Source organism: Chiloscyllium plagiosum, unplaced genomic scaffold (assembly GCF_037043375.1).
Source record: "Chiloscyllium plagiosum isolate Xiang-an unplaced genomic scaffold, Cpla_swu_hap1 HiC_scaffold_39, whole genome shotgun sequence".
Lineage (NCBI taxonomy): Eukaryota > Metazoa > Chordata > Chondrichthyes > Orectolobiformes > Hemiscylliidae > Chiloscyllium > Chiloscyllium plagiosum.
Genome location: NW_028270177.1, coordinates 3,032,902 through 3,051,750, shown reverse-complemented (window position 1 = coordinate 3,051,750; position 18,849 = coordinate 3,032,902). Strand labels below are relative to the sequence as shown.

Here is an 18,849-nt window from a genome sequence, read left to right as displayed (position 1 = left end):
ACTCGGCGCTCAGGGGGCGGGGACTGTGGGCGGACTCGGCCCTCAGGGGGCGGGGACTGTGGGCGGACTCGGCCCTCAGGGGGCGGGGACTGTGGGCGGACTCGCGCACTGAGGGGCGGGGTCCAATGGTGGTGGGCGGGGTAATTCGTCGAGGGGCGGGGTTCAGCTTTTCGCGCGGAGTGGGGCTGGACCAGCCATGCATAACAACGCCGTAGGTGCGCATGCGTGCACTGTCGGAAGTGACGCTGCATGACTGGGGTGGACTGAAGTCAATTCCCGGGAGGTAGGTGTGTGTGTGTGTGAGAGAGAGAGAGAGAGAGAGAGTGTGTTGGAACGACGGATAGATAGGTAGATAGATATACAGATAATAAAGGTGGAGGTAAGGAATGGGACGGGACATGTAGGAAGCTGTTCGCACCGGGGAGCTGTGAGGGCAATGGCGGCAGCTCATCCTTGGACCGCGATGGTCATCCTGAGGTCAGAGGGTGGGACGGGTTCAGGGGTCAGGGGTCGGGGGTCAGGGTATCAGCTGGAGCTGGATGGGGTTGGGTGGCTGATTGAGTGTTGAATTTGGCTCATTCGTGTTCGAGAGTGGTTTGGTCATCATCACTGAACTGAAGTATAAATTTCACTGAAGGAGTGTTTTCGAACCCTGCACTACAGCCCACAACACTGATGTTCATAATGGTTTCAATTTAGTAGAATGGATTAAGAGTTCAAATCCTAGCCCAAGAATTGACTGTAATTTGAGGAAGTGCTGCATCATCAGTGCCAATGTCATTCAGAAGGAATGTTAAACAAAGGCATCATCTTCCTTCATGGATATATATGAAATATTCTACTGCTACTATTTCAAAGAGATTAGAAGCTTTTAACAATCTGGTGACCTAGCTAATACTTATTTCTCAATGAGCATGATGAAATACGAATTCTCTGGCCATCACCATATTATTTCTGTAGGATTTTGTTGTCTGCAAATTGCCTTGTTTTCTATATAGTTATCAGTGACTACACATTGGTAAAGCTCTAAAGAACTTTGGAACATGGATTGTGAATGGTGCTATATAAATGCAAGTTCTTTTTCCACAGTCCTAGACTGGAGGGGGACTGACCAGGGTTCCCATGCCTGGTAATTTTCAAGTATACCATGTAAAAATCTAGTAGGGTCATGACTGTTCATTCCTTGGGTTAATGACCCCTCAACACTTCCCTGACCTAATGTTTTAATGTCAAATTTAAATCCCATAAAGCACCTTATGATGACAAGTGTCAGATAATGGCCAACTTCAGCAATAGAGAATCTGACCATTTTGTGCCTGTTCTTAAGTGGCATTACCATCATTGAGTCCCAGATTAACAACACACTGGGAGTTACCAATGACCAGAAAATGAACTGGACCAGTATCTAAATACAATAAAAATGAGAGCAGATCAGAGACTGGGAATTCTGTGGTGAGTGGATTCACCTGACCACCATCTACAATGCACAAGTCAGAGATGTGGTGGAATACGCTCTCTTAGCCTTGGTGAGTGCAACTCTGAAAATGATTCTAACACTCAAGCTGACACCATCCAGGACAAAGCTTCTTCAAGTATCTTTGATAATTAGTGTATGATAAATCCTCCTTTTTTAGGTATTTCTTTGTACTGTGGAAGCCATTCCAGACAGTTTGAGGTCACTGAAGAAGAGTTCAAAGGTTACAATTAGTTGGAGAAAAAGACAAACAGATATATTCCATGCGAGAGGTGTTGCAGTCACCTATGCTGTGTGCTATACTGATTCTGTGTAGACTACTTGGTGATAAACTGACAGCAGCTTGATGATCTGTGCTATTAGGAAGACGTTTAAGGATTAGGAAACAGCTAAGTTCAGGACCCAACACTCCTAACGACCTGAGAAAGTGTGAAGCCCACTGGCTCTGTGTTGGGGAAACGGCATTGGGATTAGAAGAAGCTTGTGAGCATTAATACAGTACAGTTGAGTGAGTTGGGCTTTTAAAACCAAGCAGTATTCACTGGGTGTATGACTTAGCAAGCTTAGAGTGTAGAAGAAACGTGGGGCAGTTCAGTTTGCTGAAGCTAGCTGCTGGTGAATGGTTGAAGTTATGCTAATGAATGAGTCCTGGGAGTGCAGATTGAGTTCAGCAGACCATAGCCTTAGGAAAGATGATCCACTAGAACAGGAGCAGTGGTTGAGGCAATCTATGATGGAGTATCTGTTGAGGGCAGATAGTGAACAATTGTGGTCTATTCCAGTGTGTAATGAGATTTGGGGAGTTGGAGCTTCCTGTCTCCCTGGAGCCTGTCCACCATCTACAAGGCACAAGCCAGGGGTTTGATGGTATTCTTTCCACTTGTCCAGATGAGTGCAGCTTCTACAAGACTCAAGATGCTTGACACTAATCAAGACAAACCAGCGTGTTAATTGACACATCATCCGATGTCTTCAGCTGTCACTCCCAACACCACCAACAATCAGCAGTAGTGTGTAGCATCTAGAAGATGCACTGCAACTCACCAAGGCTCCTTAGACAACACCTTCCCAACCTGTGAGAGCTACCATCCAGAAGGACAGGGCAGCAGAAACATGGGGATACCACTTGTAAGCTCTCCTCCAAATCATGTACCATCCGATTTGGAAATATATTGCCATTCCATCACTGTCACTGGGCCAAAATGCTGGAAGCTCTGAACAGTGCAGAGAGTTCCCTCCATCTGAAAGACTGCTTCAAAAGGCAACTTGCTGCTTCTCCAGGGCAGTTAGATATGGGCAATAAATTCTGGCATAGCCAGCAGCACCCAAAACTAATGAACAAATTGAAGACAAAACTTGCTAAAATTCATTGTTCCTATTCATAGTTGTGATATTTATAGAGAATATTTTAGATATAGTAAGAGCATGGACCATTTGGCTGCTCGAGCTATTTCCACCATTCATTTATAAATAATCTGTATCTCAACCACGCTAAACCACTTTTGTTCCATTTTTCTATTGATGTCTGCACTTAATTTTCAGTTGTCCCCAGCATCGAAAGTACTTTGTGGGAGACCCATTCTAGACTTCACTAAATGTTCAAAAGAATCTGGGCAAAGGTTTGCTCACTGAGGTGGAATGTTCATTTTCAGATGTTTCGTCAACATGTTAGGTAACATCATCAGTGAGCCTCCGGATGAAGCGCTGGTGGTATGGCCCACTTTTGATTTGTGTTTAGGTTTCCTTGGGTTGGTGATGTCATTTCCTGTTCTTTTTCTAAGGGGATGATAAATGGGATCCAAATCAGTGTGTTTGTTGATAGAATTCCGGTTGGAATGCCATGATTCTTGGAATTCTCGCACATGTCTCTGTTTGGCTTGTCCATGGATGATGTGTTGTCCCAGTCAAAGTGGTGTCCTTCCTCATCTGTATGTAAGGATACTAGTGAGAATGGGTATTGTCTTTTTGTGACAAGTTGATGTTCGTGTATCCTGGTGGCTAGTTTTCTGCCAGTTTGTCCAATGCAGATGGGAAACCAATGCCATGGACAGAATGCCACGCACTAACAGCTGTACTTCCTGCACGAATGCCTAAGGTAACAGGTACTCCTTAAATGTCTTAAATACAAACCTCCCCTTAATACCCCACTAGCCAAAACAATAGCAGAGCAAAACGGGCGCAGAATGCTTAGAGAAATGCTTAATGATGCCCACAACAGACTGTAAATACAACTGGGAAATTTCACGCCAAAAATCTTTACTTACTAATTCGACAGACACAATACAACAAGTCATAGACATTAGACAGCGGCAAACACAGAAAAGGAAAAAAACTAGACCTGCAGAAAAACTAGACAAACTTACACAAAATAACACAGAAGAATGGATAAAAAACTTATGTGACCGACTGTTAACAGACTGAGAAAGCTGTCTTAGTAAAAGGATTAAATTACAACTTCCAGGATGCGGACAAGAAAGATTTCTTAGCAGCATTAGAAACAACAGTGAAAGGCAAAGAACTCACAGAGAAAACCCAGCAAACCATCAGAGTGATAGTCACCCCAACATTAACCAGGAAAAAGGACGGAAACACTCAATACATAAGAAAGGAAAGCACTAGAAAGACTAAGAAAAAGATAAAAACATTGTTATCCTACCTGCAGTCAAAGGACGCTTGACAGTCATTTTAAATCAAAGAGACTACATTGAGAAAGCGAAAGCACTGCTTGCAGATACCAACACTTACCAACAAGTGGCGATAGACCAAACCCCACAACTAGAGAACTAAATCAAAGCCGTACTCAAAAAAACATCAAAAATCTGGAGAAATCAATAAGACAGACTTCCAAAATACGAATCCAAATGGATCCAACACACCACGCTTCTACGGATTACCCAAGATTCACAAATCAGGAGTCCCCCTCAGACCCATAGTCTCGCTACCTGGAACACCAACTTAGATAGCCAAGGAGCTATACGAAAGACTAAACCATTTAGTAGAAGACTCAGGCCACTCATCCACTCCACCCAAGAATTCCTGAAAACCATCAAACACACCAAGATAGAAGAGGATGAGTTCTGGTTGGAATGCCATGCTTCTAGGAATTCTCGCGCATGTCTTTGTTTGGTTTGCCCTAGGATGGATGTGTTGTCCCAGTCGAAGTGGTGTCCTTCCTCATCTGTATGTAAAGATACTAGTGTCTATCAACAAACACACTTTCTTGGATCCCATTTACCACCCCCTGAGAAAAAGAACAGGAAATCACATCACCATAAGAAATTTCATCAGCAACCCAAGGAAACTTAAACACATAAAAAGCGGGCCATACCACCAGAGCTTCATCTGGAGGCTCACTGAAGATGTTACCTAGTATGGTGATGAAACGTCTGAAAGCGAACCTTGCAGCTCAGTGATCAAACCTACATCCAGAACCTCAATGTGAGTTACAGATCTTCTCAAAACTCGCTGTCAAAGGAATTTTCTGTATGGAGAAAACTGTTTCTTGATCTCATTCCAGATTTACCTAGTTTTAATTTGAAGGCAGCATCCCCTTTTATTTCCAGGTTAGAGTATCTTTCCTGTACTGACCAATCAAATAATTTTATACTTGTCATCCATGCATCTTCTAAACATGGGGTTGGTAGCGTGGTAGGGAAATCCTCTTGCACATTATCTACATGTTTAAGAGGTGTCCGTATAGATAGGATTGGGTATGGGTACTATCTGCCTTTGTTCTTTAAAGTGGTGTAAATGACCAGTCTGCTGAAGTTATATGGTAGAAAATTAGTTAACATTGTGTACGCAGCTCCAACAAAGCTGCTAAATTGTCTTTTTGTTTCAGATATTGACTGGCCTGGCAGTGGGAATCCCTTTGTTTCATCTGATGCCCCTTTCTGATTGTCATTAGCCGCTTATTTCTCCTGTATCCTAGTCTTCACAGGCTGCTTCTCTTATTAGAATGCAGTGTTCAATTTACAGCATCTTTGTGCACAATTCTTCAAAAGGTGCAGTTATTCCTCCTACAGGTAAACACTAAAACTCCAAAGGACTCAGAATGCTCAGTCGGTTGCAGGAGCTGAAGAAAGAAGAAGAAGCTCTACTGAAAGTCAAAACCAGTTTACAAGATCAATTAAACCGACTCAAGGTATACTTACATGCAACGAATAACACCTATTGTTTATGTATAGATTTAAATTCTGCTGTTCTGTGTCGGTGGATGAAGTACCTTTACAAGCAGGGCCAATAGCAAGTGTTCCCTGGTGAGGTATAGTGCAGGCTGTCCAGTTCATGGAGTCCCTCCTCCCCAACTCCACTGCCTCATTTTTGACATTGCTCTTGCTGAATTGAGACAGTTTAGGGTGGGAGGTGCTTCTGCCTGCATCACCCAGCCAAACACAATCTTAAGTCTTAGTCTTTGTTCTCTCCTGTGATTCAAGTAAAAGCATCCCAAACTTTTTAATTTGATTACATTTGCTTGTAGTATGTATCAGCAGATCGGGCACTGTCACATTGGGCTGAGATATACGTTCACCTCTAATGGGATAAGCATAAACTAAGGATTGGGTAGGGCACTGAATCATTTCCTATATTTAAAAAAAAGTATTGTCTTCAGTTCTGCATGTTGTGCCATTCATTCAATGGGAGCTTGAAGTTTACAATTTAGAGGTCTGGACCCATTTCAGCCCCTTTCCCACGTGTGACCAACTGTTGCTATGCCAGGCAAACACAGCCATCAGATTATGCAGATTCCAGAGCTGAGAGGGTTGGCTTGTGTAAAAAGATTGAGTAAAGTGGGACTGTACTCATTGGAATTTAAAAGGATGCAGGGGCGATCTTATAGAATCATATAAAATTATTTAGGGAATAGATAGGATAGAAGCAGGGAGGTTGTTTCCACTGGCTGGTGAAATTAGAACTAGGGCGTGTAGCCTCAAAATAAGGGGGAACAGATTTAGGACTGAGAGAGAAGGAGCTTCTCACCCAAAGGGTTGTGAATCTGTGGAATTCTCTGCCCAATGAAGCAGTTGAGGCTACCTCATTGAATGTTTTTAAGGCTAAGATTGATAGATTTTTTGAACAGTGAAGGGAGGGTTATCGTGAGTGGGCGGCTAAGTGGAGCTGAGTCCACAGAAAGATCAGCCTTGACCTTATTGAATGGCAGAACCATCTCAACAGGCTAGATGGCCTACTCCTAGAGTCATAGAGATGTACAGCATGACCTCCCAACTCTTGTACTCAGTGCTCTGATCAATAAAGGAAAGCATACCAAACGCCGCCTTCACTATCCTATCTACCTGCGACTCCACTTTCAAGGAGCTATGAACCTGCACTCCAAGGTCTCTTTGTTCAGCAACACCTAGGACCTTACCATTAAGTGTATACGTCCTGCTAAGATTTGCTTTCCCAAAATGCAGCACCTCGCATTTATCTGAATTAAACTCCATCTGCCACTCCTCAGCCCATTGGCCTATCTGGTCCAGATCCTGTTGCAATCTGAGGTAACCCTCTTCGTTATCCACCACACCTCCAATTTTGGTGTCATCTGCAATCGTACTAACTGTACCTCTTATGTTCGCATCCAAATCATTTATGTAAATGACAAAAAAGTAGAGGGCCCAGCAGCGATCCTAAAACTGCTGCAATTTCTTATGTTCTTATAGCCAGAAAGCTTTTGGTTGAAGAAGAAATGCTGAGTAGCACACACTGGCAATGCCATGGATTCTTTTACATCCAAGTTATGTAGTAGTGGGAGTCTTATTCGAGAGAGACAACCTGTAATTGTGCAGTATCCCCTCACTCTTGCTGCTATAAATTGAGCTAAGCTGGTACTCAAGTTCCTAACTGATTGCATCCCTGCAGTTCTCCTGTTACAGAGCTGACAACTGGCTGTAGGTGTTCCTTCTAACAGAACCTTCAAAACCTTGCTTACCTGTAACCCATCCGACAGTGTAAATAAAATGTTAAGTCATCCCGCTGGACTGCAGCCAAGAATTTAGCTTTGCTAATCTTCCCTAATCTAAAGACAGAAAACAATTGTATCTGAGGGGATATTCAAACAAAAAGGATTTTAATCTTATAATTGGAGTTAGACCATTTATAGAGTCATAGAGATGTACAACATAGAAACAGACCGTTCGGTCCAACCTGTCCATGCCGACCAGATATCCCAACCCAATCTAGTCCCACCTGCCAGCACCCGGCCCATATCCCTCCAAACCTTTCCTATCCATATACCCATCCAAATGCCTCTTAAATGTTGCAATTGTACCAGCCTCCATCACATCCTTTGGCAGCTCATTCCATACATGTACCACCCTCTGCGTGAAAAAGTTGCCCCTTGGGTCACTTTTATATCTTTCCCCACTCATCCTAAACCTATGCCCTCTAGTTCTGGACTCCCCGACCCAGGGAAAAGACATTGTCTATTTATCCTATCCATGCCCCTCATAATTTTGTAAACCTCTATACAGTGACACCTCAGCCTCCAACGCTCCAGGGAAAACAGCCCCAGCCTGTTCAGCCTCTCCCTGTAGCTCAGATCCACCAACCCTGGCAACATCCTTGTAAGTCTTTTCTGAACCCTTTCAAGTTTCACAACATCTTAAGAATGATACCAGTGAACATTTACCTCAAAGATGGTAGTGGAAAAGCCCCCTCCCATCCCCTCACCCCAAACAAAACTGTGGATACCCAGTCACTGACAGATTGTGAGTGATATTGTTGAAGTTATGTGAGACTTTAATGTTTAGTATTCCTCTGGGTTAGTGGAAAGCTAGACACCCACTGAACAGTAAAGGAAGTAAGGGCTATGGTGAGTGGATAGGTAAGTGGAGCTCTGACTCTTAAGTTCTGGGTTGATGTCCTGCAGCGTGTCCCATAGTCATCCAGCACAGGAATAGCCTCTTTGGTCCAAGCAGTCCATGCCGAATGTCATCCCAAACTAAACTAGTCCCACCTGCCTGCTCCTGGCCCATGTCCCTCCAAACCTTTCCTATTTATTTCAAAGTTTTGCATGCTCCAGCCAATCCCTTTTGGGATTCTAAAGCCCTGGGCCCGACATATTAATCTGTACCTGGTAATGGGATATGATGCCAAAAAGGACAAACGTGGAATTATGGTGCAGATCAGCAGTGATCTAATTGAATTAGAGGTTGAATGATTTCTCCTTCATTAGTCATTTCCCATCGCTCAGGGTGGCTTTATTCCTGTCTAGGTATCTTGGTAATATTGGTATGTTAAAGATGCTGCAGGAATGCTGATTATCAATATTGGATGCCAACATTTTTTTGGAAAGGATCCTTGTGTAAGTGGGTATGTGTGTACCTTTTAGGTAGAAGAGTTGGCCCTTCGCTCGATGATCATGACTAGGGAAGATGGTGATGATGACACTGACAACTGTGGTCAAGCAGCTGAACCTGTAGAGGTGAGAAATCTGATCTGAGCTATAAACATTAATATATTTTTCTTTTAAAATTTCAAGGAAACAGCATCATGTGAATACATATTGAATAACTTTTGTGTTTATCATTCTGCATTCCCCATCTGATATTGACTTGTGCTATCCTTGCTTCATTCCACCCATCATGTTCAGTCTGTCTTCTGTTTGCTCTCTGAAATAAAATGGTAGGGTTCTGGGGGAGGGGAGGAAGGAAAGACTGTGACATGTGGCTTATCTTTAAAAAAGCTAGGGCATGTTGTGTTTTTTTTTCACATCGTCTCCCTTCTGGGTTCTTTTACCTATCATTTAAATAAAGGGAAGTGGCAGCCTAGTACTAATATCACTGGACTATTAATCCAGGAATCCAAGTAATGTTCTGGGAACTTGGGTTCAAATCCTCTCACAACAGATAGTAGAATTGGAGTTCAGTTAAAAAAAAGTCTTAACAACCATTACTCTATTGTTGGATGTCAGAAAAACCCATCTGATTCACTGATGTCCACAGCGTGGACTAATAGTGTGGAAACAGGCCATTCAGCCCATAGAATCCACACTGATCCTCTGTAGAGCATCCCATCCATACCCACCCTGCTAACCTATCCCTGTAACCATACATTTCCCAAGGCTAACCCACCTAGCCTACACATCTTTGGATTGTGGGAGGAAACTGGAGCACCCAGAGGAAATGCACACTGACATGGGGAGAACATAAAAACTTTGCAGAGATAGTCACTGGAGGCTGGAATCGAACCTGGGTCCGTGGCACTGTGAGGCAGCAAAGCTAACCACTGAGCCAGCATGCTGTACCTAGAATTATTCTAATAAATTTTCTCTTCATTCTTGCCAAGGCCTTGACATCTTTGAAATAAATTACAGAAGAACATGAATAAAGTTAGAGATTCGTCAAATAATTGGTAAACTAAATTCACACAGATAAATGTGAGGCAGTATATCTTGGTGAGTGAATTGGGAGATGACTTATGACATGGAAGATGCAAGTCCAAGTATGGTAGAGGAAAGAAGGTATCTCTGGGCAGCGGTACACTAATTGCTGACTAGTTAGTGACAGGTTAGCAAAGCCACAGAAGAACAATCCAAGCACCAGACTTTATTTCAAACAGAATTGGGAAGGTAGGAATGGAGAAGATATAGGAGTACAGAGAGGATTTAGGGAAGACCGACATGACTAGAAATAGGGGTATATATCAGGAAGGGATTGACATGCTGACTTCTTGGACAAAAGAAGGTTCACTTGGTGACCCGAATACAGGTCCATCAAATTTATTTTGATGGAATGGATACAAAAATGATTCTTCTTGTGGGCAAAAACATATCTCAAGCCATCAGCATGAGGTAAAATTACAGAATGGTTACATGATTAGAGGACACCATTCAGCCGATGTCATGTTTGTGTTGGTGATCTGAATGAACACTTGATGTCACTCCCCTGCTTTCTCCTGTGGTCTTGCACCTTCTTCCTTTTCAGCTAAAAATCCAGTTTCTTCTTCAATGGATCAATTGACCTACCTCCGCCATAGTTTCAGGCTGTCCATTCCAATCCGTAACCCCTCACAGCGTGAAAAAAAATCATAATTGTTTCTTTTGCCCCTTTGGTCTTTCAATTATCCTGCCAATGGGGATGGTTTCTCCATAACTACATTGCCTAGACTCTTTATGATTTTGAATATCTCTATCAAATCTCTTCTCCTTTTGCTGGGAAAATAGTCACAATAATCCAAATTCTGTACTGTGTAGAGATAACATACAAACTTGTCAATTTTGGCAGAAGAAATAGAAAAGCAGTGTATTATTAAATGGTGAGATTTTGCAGAATCCAGTGATATATAGAGACTTGAGGGTCCTGCTATGTGAAGCTGAAAATGTTAGTGTGATTAGGAAGGCAAATAGAAAGTTGTGATTTTTTTTTTACAAGGGGAATGGAATATAACAGAGAGGTTGTGCTGTGATTGTCTAGGATGTTGATGAGACTACAGTGGGAAGAATTTGCACTTAAGGACATAAGGAGACAGTTCAAAGAAGGCTCACTTGACGTATTGCAGCTGTAGTATGTAGGAGTTTGTGGATATTAATGCAATCCACAGTGACCAAATCTACAGCAATTGCTTGCTGCTCAAGGGTCTTCACCTCAGAGTTAGTGAGCTGTAGTTACTAAGGATGGGGAAAGGTACCTGGTCACTGTTTCAGGAAGCAGTCACAAATCTTGGACTAATTATAGTTCAGAGGCAGGTAGGTGTAACTGAGTGATGCAGGTATGATGATCCTGAATTTCGATTTGAAGGAGCTTCAGCTCCAGTCGGTTCAAAGTTTTTGCTTAGCAAGTGGATGAGGGCAGAGACTGGGAAGGATGTGCACTGAGAAAGAAACATAACAGTCTTAGGGAATATCATAGGGGAATAGATAACTGTTTTTTGCAGAGAAGGTAATGTTCTGAAGGCTGTGTTGTCTACTGAGGAATTATAAGCAACTCTGTGCTAAATGATAAAGCAAAAACACAGAGGTGGGTTCATCTCTGTATTAACTACCAGCCATGTGTAAATTGCAGTATAGAGAAAAATACATGGCTCAGAGATTGGTGTGGGAGAAAATGAGTTTGATTCAGGATGCAGTGCTGGGGAGGAAGAGAAGTTTTAAAGGAAGGAAGTGCCTGCTGAGATGGTGGAGGCATTGGTCAAAATATTCCAGAACTCACTGGAAACAGAAAAGTGCCAGCCCATTGGTAAAGCCTGTGTTTGACATCCCTGTTCAAAAAGGGAAGGAGACAGGAAGCAGGAAACTACAGGCCAGTTAATCTAACATCTGGAAAAATACTAGAGTCCCTTATTAAGGAAGAAATAGGAAGATACTTAGAAAAACTTAATGCACTCAAACCAAGTTAGTATGGTTTTGTGAAAAGGAAATTATTCATAAAGTACAGTATGCCTGTGCTATGATGTGACTCTAAACTAATTCCATTTGCCCACACATGGTCTGTATTTCCCTTATTCCAAATTTGTTGGAATCCTTTGAGGAATGTAACAAGCAGAATTGATAAAGAGAGCTAGTAGTTGTAGTGTATTTGATTTCCAGAAGGCTTTTGATAAGGTGCGCAGAAGGATTTTGCACAAAATAGGAGAATATGGAATTGAGAGTAATGCATCAGCGTGGATTGAGGATTGGTTAACACAGAGGATGGAGTTGGGATTAATGGATCTTTTCAAGGATGGAAAGATCTAGCTACTGGAGTATATATAGATCAGTCATGGGGCTTCAATTATTTACTAGATTAATGACTTGGAGGATGAGAGGTCATTTACTTTGTTGCAGAAGGTACCATTGTTTTATACCAAAATGATAGTCAGGAAGTAGTACACTCAGCACATGAGAAACTGGAGATGTTAAAGTTTTAGCCTGGTCTGACATTGCCATTGAATGGTAATTGTGATCCATTTCATTTGCTGACTCTTTGTTTCTGTAGTCCTCAATGCAGGTGGATGATGCGAGTGTTATCAATCAAACCCAGCTTCAGTTGAGCACATTACAGTCTGTTAGAAATGCGTCACAGGAAAATGAGGAAGAGGAGGAGGATGAAGAAGAATGCATCTCCTAAATAGGTCAGTTTTCAGAAAAGAATGCAAAGAAGTCCTACCAACAGAATGTACTCAGCTTCATTTGAAGATGGAGTGTTGAACTGCGCTTGTATTCAGAGTTTCGTCTTTACAGCAATGCATCAGAGCTCATTGTTTCTCAATATGTGTACACTCAGCTATACACTGGAAAGATGGTCACCACAGGGGACTGTCTGCCATCTCTGAGCCTGCAGTCTGCTATCTGTTGGGGATATTGAATGTTTTTTAAATAGTTATCCTCATTGCTATACCTCCTTTCATGAGAGAAACGGAAAAAGACTTAAAGTGAGAAGAAAATGGGAACTTGACATTTAACTTACTGTATAAAGGAAACATGAACTTTTTTTTAATACAGCAAAGCATTGAAGAATTCTTGGATTAAAACAATTTTAAACTGAAATGCCAGATTGTTGCTGAGGGAATAAAAGTGAGATTCTACAATGCTGAGCTTTTAGAACACCAGATCAATAGACAAATATAAAAGTCCATTAGACTATAGAGTATCTGTTCTCAGCTAATGTGAGACTTTATGGTTTGTGAGCCTTACTGAGGCTGTGTAACGGTGGGTAACTGATACCACAGTAGTACTTTGTGACAGATATTCTTACTTAAATGAGCCACAAAAGAATTGAAGATTGTTGGCCTTGAGCTGTATGAGTTTGAAATAATAATGTTAAATATCTTAAAGAATAGGGTTGTATGTAATAATGAGGGTGAGTTGGATGTGGTTCAATGTTTTGCCTCCTTGCATGGATACATTTCTTTTGAGTTTTGGAAGTGATTTTAATGTTCAATGAGTTGTTGGCCACTTCATTTATTTTTGTTTATAAAGCCATGAAGAGCAGTTACTGCAGCCTCCTAATATAAGATTGTAATAATCTGTCAGCCAGTCCCTTTGCTGTGATTCACAGTCGCTGTATTTGAGTTTATCCACAGTCACTCTTAGCTGCTTTTGTGCAAGTCAATTTAATTCACAGCATAGACGTGGGATATATCTATAGGTTAACTTTGTGAATTCATGGAGCCTAACTTTGAGCTATGTGAGTTACTGAGACTTGCCTCCAAACAAAAAGCAAAGCAGGAGTGTAAATATGTACAATACTGAGTTTAATTCAGTCATCGCCTGTGTTTTTAAAATACAATTATCTTGAGTTCCCAGCATTGTGGCCAACTCCACTGTGTCCATATGACAGGCCAAAAATGTTGCTATGGAATGTGTTTATATTGCACCTTTTCAAAACAGCCACAATTTGGTTGATTTTTCTTTGTGTGCCTTTTAAAATAGAGGTGTCACTGTGCAGATCAAGTGGGTCTTCAGTAGCCCCAAGTACTATTCAATCTTGAGTAAAATACACCGTGACTCTGTGAGCTCATTCAAATCAAACCAAGCATTAAGGCTATAGCATCAGTAATAAAGCTGCAAATTTGAGCATTCCAGTTCGAAAATTGAATATTTTGATTTATGGAATGCAAGAAAAATAATCATTGTGTTGTGTCTGAAACCATCAGCGGGGTTTCAGTTGTTTTAGAGTGTAATGATATTTGCATGACATTTCTTTGTGGGCAGTTGCCAACTGGTTTGTTTTGAAAGAGTGAATTTCATATGGTGATACCCGAAGAGATTTGTCTTCAGGTGAAAGCAGCCTTAGAAGATGGAGTATAATTGGACAAGGGTGGAGAGGTAATTCAATCCCTATTTTGAAGTTACAAGTTCTGCTTTTGTTTTATATTTCTGATATAAGTTCCAGTTTAAATGCAGTATAACACACATTTGCAGGTAAGTATAATTTTAATGTGGCACATTTTATAATTAAAATATCAACATGGATGCAAGAATTTACACTGGAGTAAGTTAGCATCCAGTGTATGCATATTCTTCATATTAGAGACAGAATGATGATTGCTTTATAAACTTCTGTATTATTGTAGCAGGCTGTGAACTGCCAGTAAATCCATGAATGTGCTTAAAGGTTATCTTGGTCAAGATGTTGAGATCCTGCCTCACAGCTTCAAAGAAAATCTTAAGCTTTTGCCTGATATTGAAACTGTGAATGTAGAAGTTATTTTTAAAACACCGTAAAACTGTGTAAAACATATGGAAGAAAAATGTGTGTCCTGTAACACTTTAACAGCCAGTGAAACAGCTTTTCATGTTCAGTGAAAATAAGGCTGATTTGTTTCTCATTAGAGTTCATTTTAAGTTAGACTCATAAGTTTCAAATATGTGGCCAATAGTTAACACCAACCTGCAGCATCCTGGCTGATGGAATGAGAGCTGGTGGTGAGCTGCACAATTCACTGTAAAGGCACGTGCAAACAGAAAAGAGCTACAAAGATGGCAATGTCAGAACAGTAAACTTGTCTTAGAGCCAGCTAAACATGGATTGCATAGAGTGATCTTTCTCTCCTGCTGAGACTGAAAACAAAGTTGACAAGAGCTCTCCTCCATTCTGGGAGATACACTCAAAATTAACAAAGCCTGCTGAAGGGTTTGTAAGCTGGCCATTTGAGATTTTGAAGATTTGGGGCATACATGCGGAAGGTTGAGTATTTGTCCCCAGACTGGTCAAGTTGTTTCAGAACACACATTAATTGCATTTTATGACTGAAAGCCTATTGACATATTTTAAGTATTGTCGCAAGATAAATGTGTAGGCCTTAAAGTGAAAAAAATGTGAAAGCTTTCTGCAGCTGGTTAATTGCACTGTTACAAAGCTAATCAATAATAAAATTGATTTTTGTTTCTTGTGACAATAGTAGCAACTCACTTCTGAATTCAATGGAAATGTACATGATGAATGGATCCCACCGCGGCAGCAGTTCTCCTCAGTCAGTATAATTGCTGAAGTCAGCCCTGGTAATTTACATCCCGGTAGGCTACCCACCTATAATGAAATGGAGAAGAAAATCAAATATACACTGACCCTGTAACCCAATACTTTAAAGCTGTGCATCCTGCTCTGGGTGCACTATGTCTGACTAAAGGATACTGCATGTTCACTGAAACACACTAGTTTATCAGCAAGTTAGTGCTGGTTGCAGAGAGATGGGAAATTAAACAGTATTCTGTTAAAATGGGACATTGTGTCTTGTGCCAGGTGCACTGACCCAGACTGATCACCACCCTGGTGTTTTGACTCCTTTGTTGTACTGAGATGATGGATCTTAGCTCAGGGTTTCTGGTAGTGGTGACAAATCTTAGATTCAACAAGGGAGGGAAAGGTCAACTAAGGTTTCTGCTCCGATCATTATCCAGTGATTTCTCCCTGTTGAGGATGGATTAGGTTTAGTTGTGAGGTCAGCTAGCCCAATGATAATTACTATCAAAGGCACCAGCTGAGTCCCCCACTGGTTGTAATCTGCTGAAGCACAGAAACAGTTGGGAATCTTCAATCTAGATACATCTAATCAACAGGGGTGCATGTGTTCTGATGTACCTCTGGAGCATGCAGGACCTGAACCCAGGCCTGCTCCAAAGAGGTACCACTGCACCACGAGAGCCTTTAACACACAGCAGCCAAAATCAAAGGTAACAAAGCTGAAAGCTCGCTACAGAGAGTGTTTGGTATTTCGCCCCCCACCCCCCCCCCCCCCCCACCCCCACCCAACTTTCTAGGTTTTTATTTAAATCAACCTGTTCAAAGATGTCATACATCTCTGGAACAAATGGGCCTTGAAATCTGGTCGCCTGATTCAGAGATGTGGATACTACCACTGTGCCATAATTCCAAGAACTTTCACTATATATGCAAATAGTATGGATAATATTTTGACTGAAATAATTGCATTTATATAAAAGAGTCACACTTTGACATTAAACAATAAATTATTTTTCAAGTATGGTGCCTGTTGTGTAGCCAAACCAACTCTGACTGTACTCTGTAACAGCCCAATCTGTACGTACATTCCTCCTTGACCCGTGGCAGAGGCACAGTGATCGAGAGTGAACATGAAATGGGATTCAGTATATTCTCTTGGAGCTCCACCTTCCTTCCAGAAATGCTGTTTTCTTTGTGGAAGCAGATTTTCGATGGTAAATGTTCCTTATTAGTTTCAAGGCACAAAGATATTTGATACAGTTTGGTAGTGTCAATGGTTGCAGTTTTTTTTAATTCATTCCGATTTTTCAAGATTAAAATGTTTCTCTGCCTGCTTCTCTACTGAATAAGGGATTGCCTACTTCTTCAATATAACACTACAGCCTCTGGGTTAATCGTGACAAAATGCTGTCATTTTCCAACAACAAATCCTGATTTGTGAGAATTGAACAACTTCTGCCTGTTTTGTTTCAAGCCAAATTTACTTTAGGTTACTAAGGACATATCTACGAGGTAATTGACTTTCAATTGATACCTCTACAAAAGCAAAGCTCTCAGATGCCTGCTGGGAGATATTATTTCACCATCAAGCTTTAACACACAGCAGCCAAAATCAAAGGTATCAAAGCCGGAAGCTCGCTACAGTGAGCTGTTTGGCATCATCCCTTTTAACTTTCTAGGTTTTTATTTAAACCTACAAGTGTTAAGACTTGATACTTGACATGTACCATTTGATGAAGAAAGTGATTTATGTTTTTGATGGCCACTAAGTTCTCTCTGAAAATGTTTGATCTTTCTATGGCTGTCTTATGTGAAGAAATTTTACTGGATAATGATTTGTTGATAGCTGGTAATTTAGTGCACCATGCAACATTATCAGATCATTTTTTTTGACCCACCTCTCAGCTATCACAGAGGAGATGCTGATATGCCAAACCACTTACAGAACATTACAGCGCAGTACAGGTCCTTCGGCCCTCGATGTTGCACCAACCTGTGAAATTAATCTGATGCCCTTCTAACCTATACCGTTCCATCATTATCCATATGAATGTCCAATGCCCATTTAAATGCCCTTAACAAGGGCAAGTCTACTACTGTTGCAGGCAAGCCTTTCCACACCACTACTACTGAGTAAAGAAATTACCCCTGATGTCTGTCCTAATCTATCACCCCTCAATTTAAAGCTATGTCTCCTCATGTTAGCCACCAGCTTCCAAGGTAAAAGGCTGTCACTGGCCATCCTATCTAACCCTCTGATTATCTAATACATCTCGAATAAGTCACCTCTCAACTTTCTCTCCAACGAAAACAGCCTCGGTTCCCTCAGCCTTTATGCGTAAGACCTCCCCTCCATACCAGGCGACATCCTAGTAAATCTTCTCTGAACCCTTTCCAAAGCTTCCACGTCCTTCCCATAATGCAGTGACCAGAACTGTACGCAATACTCCAGATGCAGCCTTACCAGGGTCCTGTACAGCTGAAACATGACCTCGTGGCTCCGAAACTCAATCCCCCTTACCAATAAACGGCAACACACCATTTGCATTCTTAACAACCCTGTCATCCGGGGTGGCAACTTTCGGGGATTTATGCACCTAGACACAGAGATCTCTCTGTTCATCTACACTGCCAAGGATTTTACCATTAGCCCAGTACTCAGCATTCCTGTTACTACTTCCAAAGTGAACTAGCTCACACTTTTCTGCATTAAACTCCATTTGCCACTTCTCATCCCAACTCTGCATCGTATCTATGTCCCTCTGTAACCTACAACATCCTTCAGCACTATCCACAACTCTGCCTACCTTAGAGTCATCCACAAATTTACTAACCCATCCTTCTACGCCCACCTCCAGATAATTTATAAAAATGACTAACAGCAGTGGCCCCAAAACAGATCCTTGTGGCGCACCACTGGTAACTGAGCTCCAGGATGAACATTTCCCATCAAACACCACTCTCTGTCGTTTTACAGCTAGCCAATTTCTGATCTAAACTGCTAAATCACCTTTAATCCCGTAACTTTGTATTTTGTATAATAGTCTACTGTGTGGAACCTTATCAAACCCCTAACTGAAATCCATATACATCACATCAACCACTTTACCTTCATCCACCTGTTTTGTCACCTTCTTGAAGAACTCAATAAGGTTAGAGAGGCATAATCTATTCTTCATAAAACCATGTTGACTATCTGTAATCATCTTATTGCTTTCCAGATGATTATAAATCCTATCTCCTATAGCCTTTTCCAACACTTTCCCACAACCGTGGTAAGGCTCACTGGCCTATAATTACCAGGGTTGTCCTGACTCCCCTTCTTGAACAAGGGAACAACATTTGCCATCTTCTCCTCCTGTCGACAATGATGACATAAAGATCGAAGCCAAAGGCTCTGCAATCTCCTCCCTGGCTTCCCAGAGAATCCGAGGATAAATCCCATCCAGCCCAGGGGTCTTATGTATTTTCAGATCTTCCAAAATTGCTAAA

The 18,849-nt window shown here is 41.5% G+C and overlaps 1 protein-coding gene across 1 annotated transcript; it reads left to right on the top strand.

Moving 5' to 3' along the window:
- Positions 1 to 232: 232 nt before the first annotated feature.
- On the top strand, positions 233 to 15,292 carry snapc5 (small nuclear RNA activating complex, polypeptide 5). Its single transcript, XM_087981408.1, has 4 exons — positions 233 to 283; positions 5,316 to 5,618; positions 8,805 to 8,897; positions 12,388 to 15,292. The coding sequence occupies exons 2-4, from the start codon at positions 5,529 to 5,531 to the stop codon at positions 12,517 to 12,519; spliced, it is 315 nt and encodes a 104-aa protein (XP_087837534.1). The 5' UTR covers positions 233 to 283; positions 5,316 to 5,528; the 3' UTR covers positions 12,520 to 15,292.
- Positions 15,293 to 18,849: the final 3,557 nt, after the last annotated feature.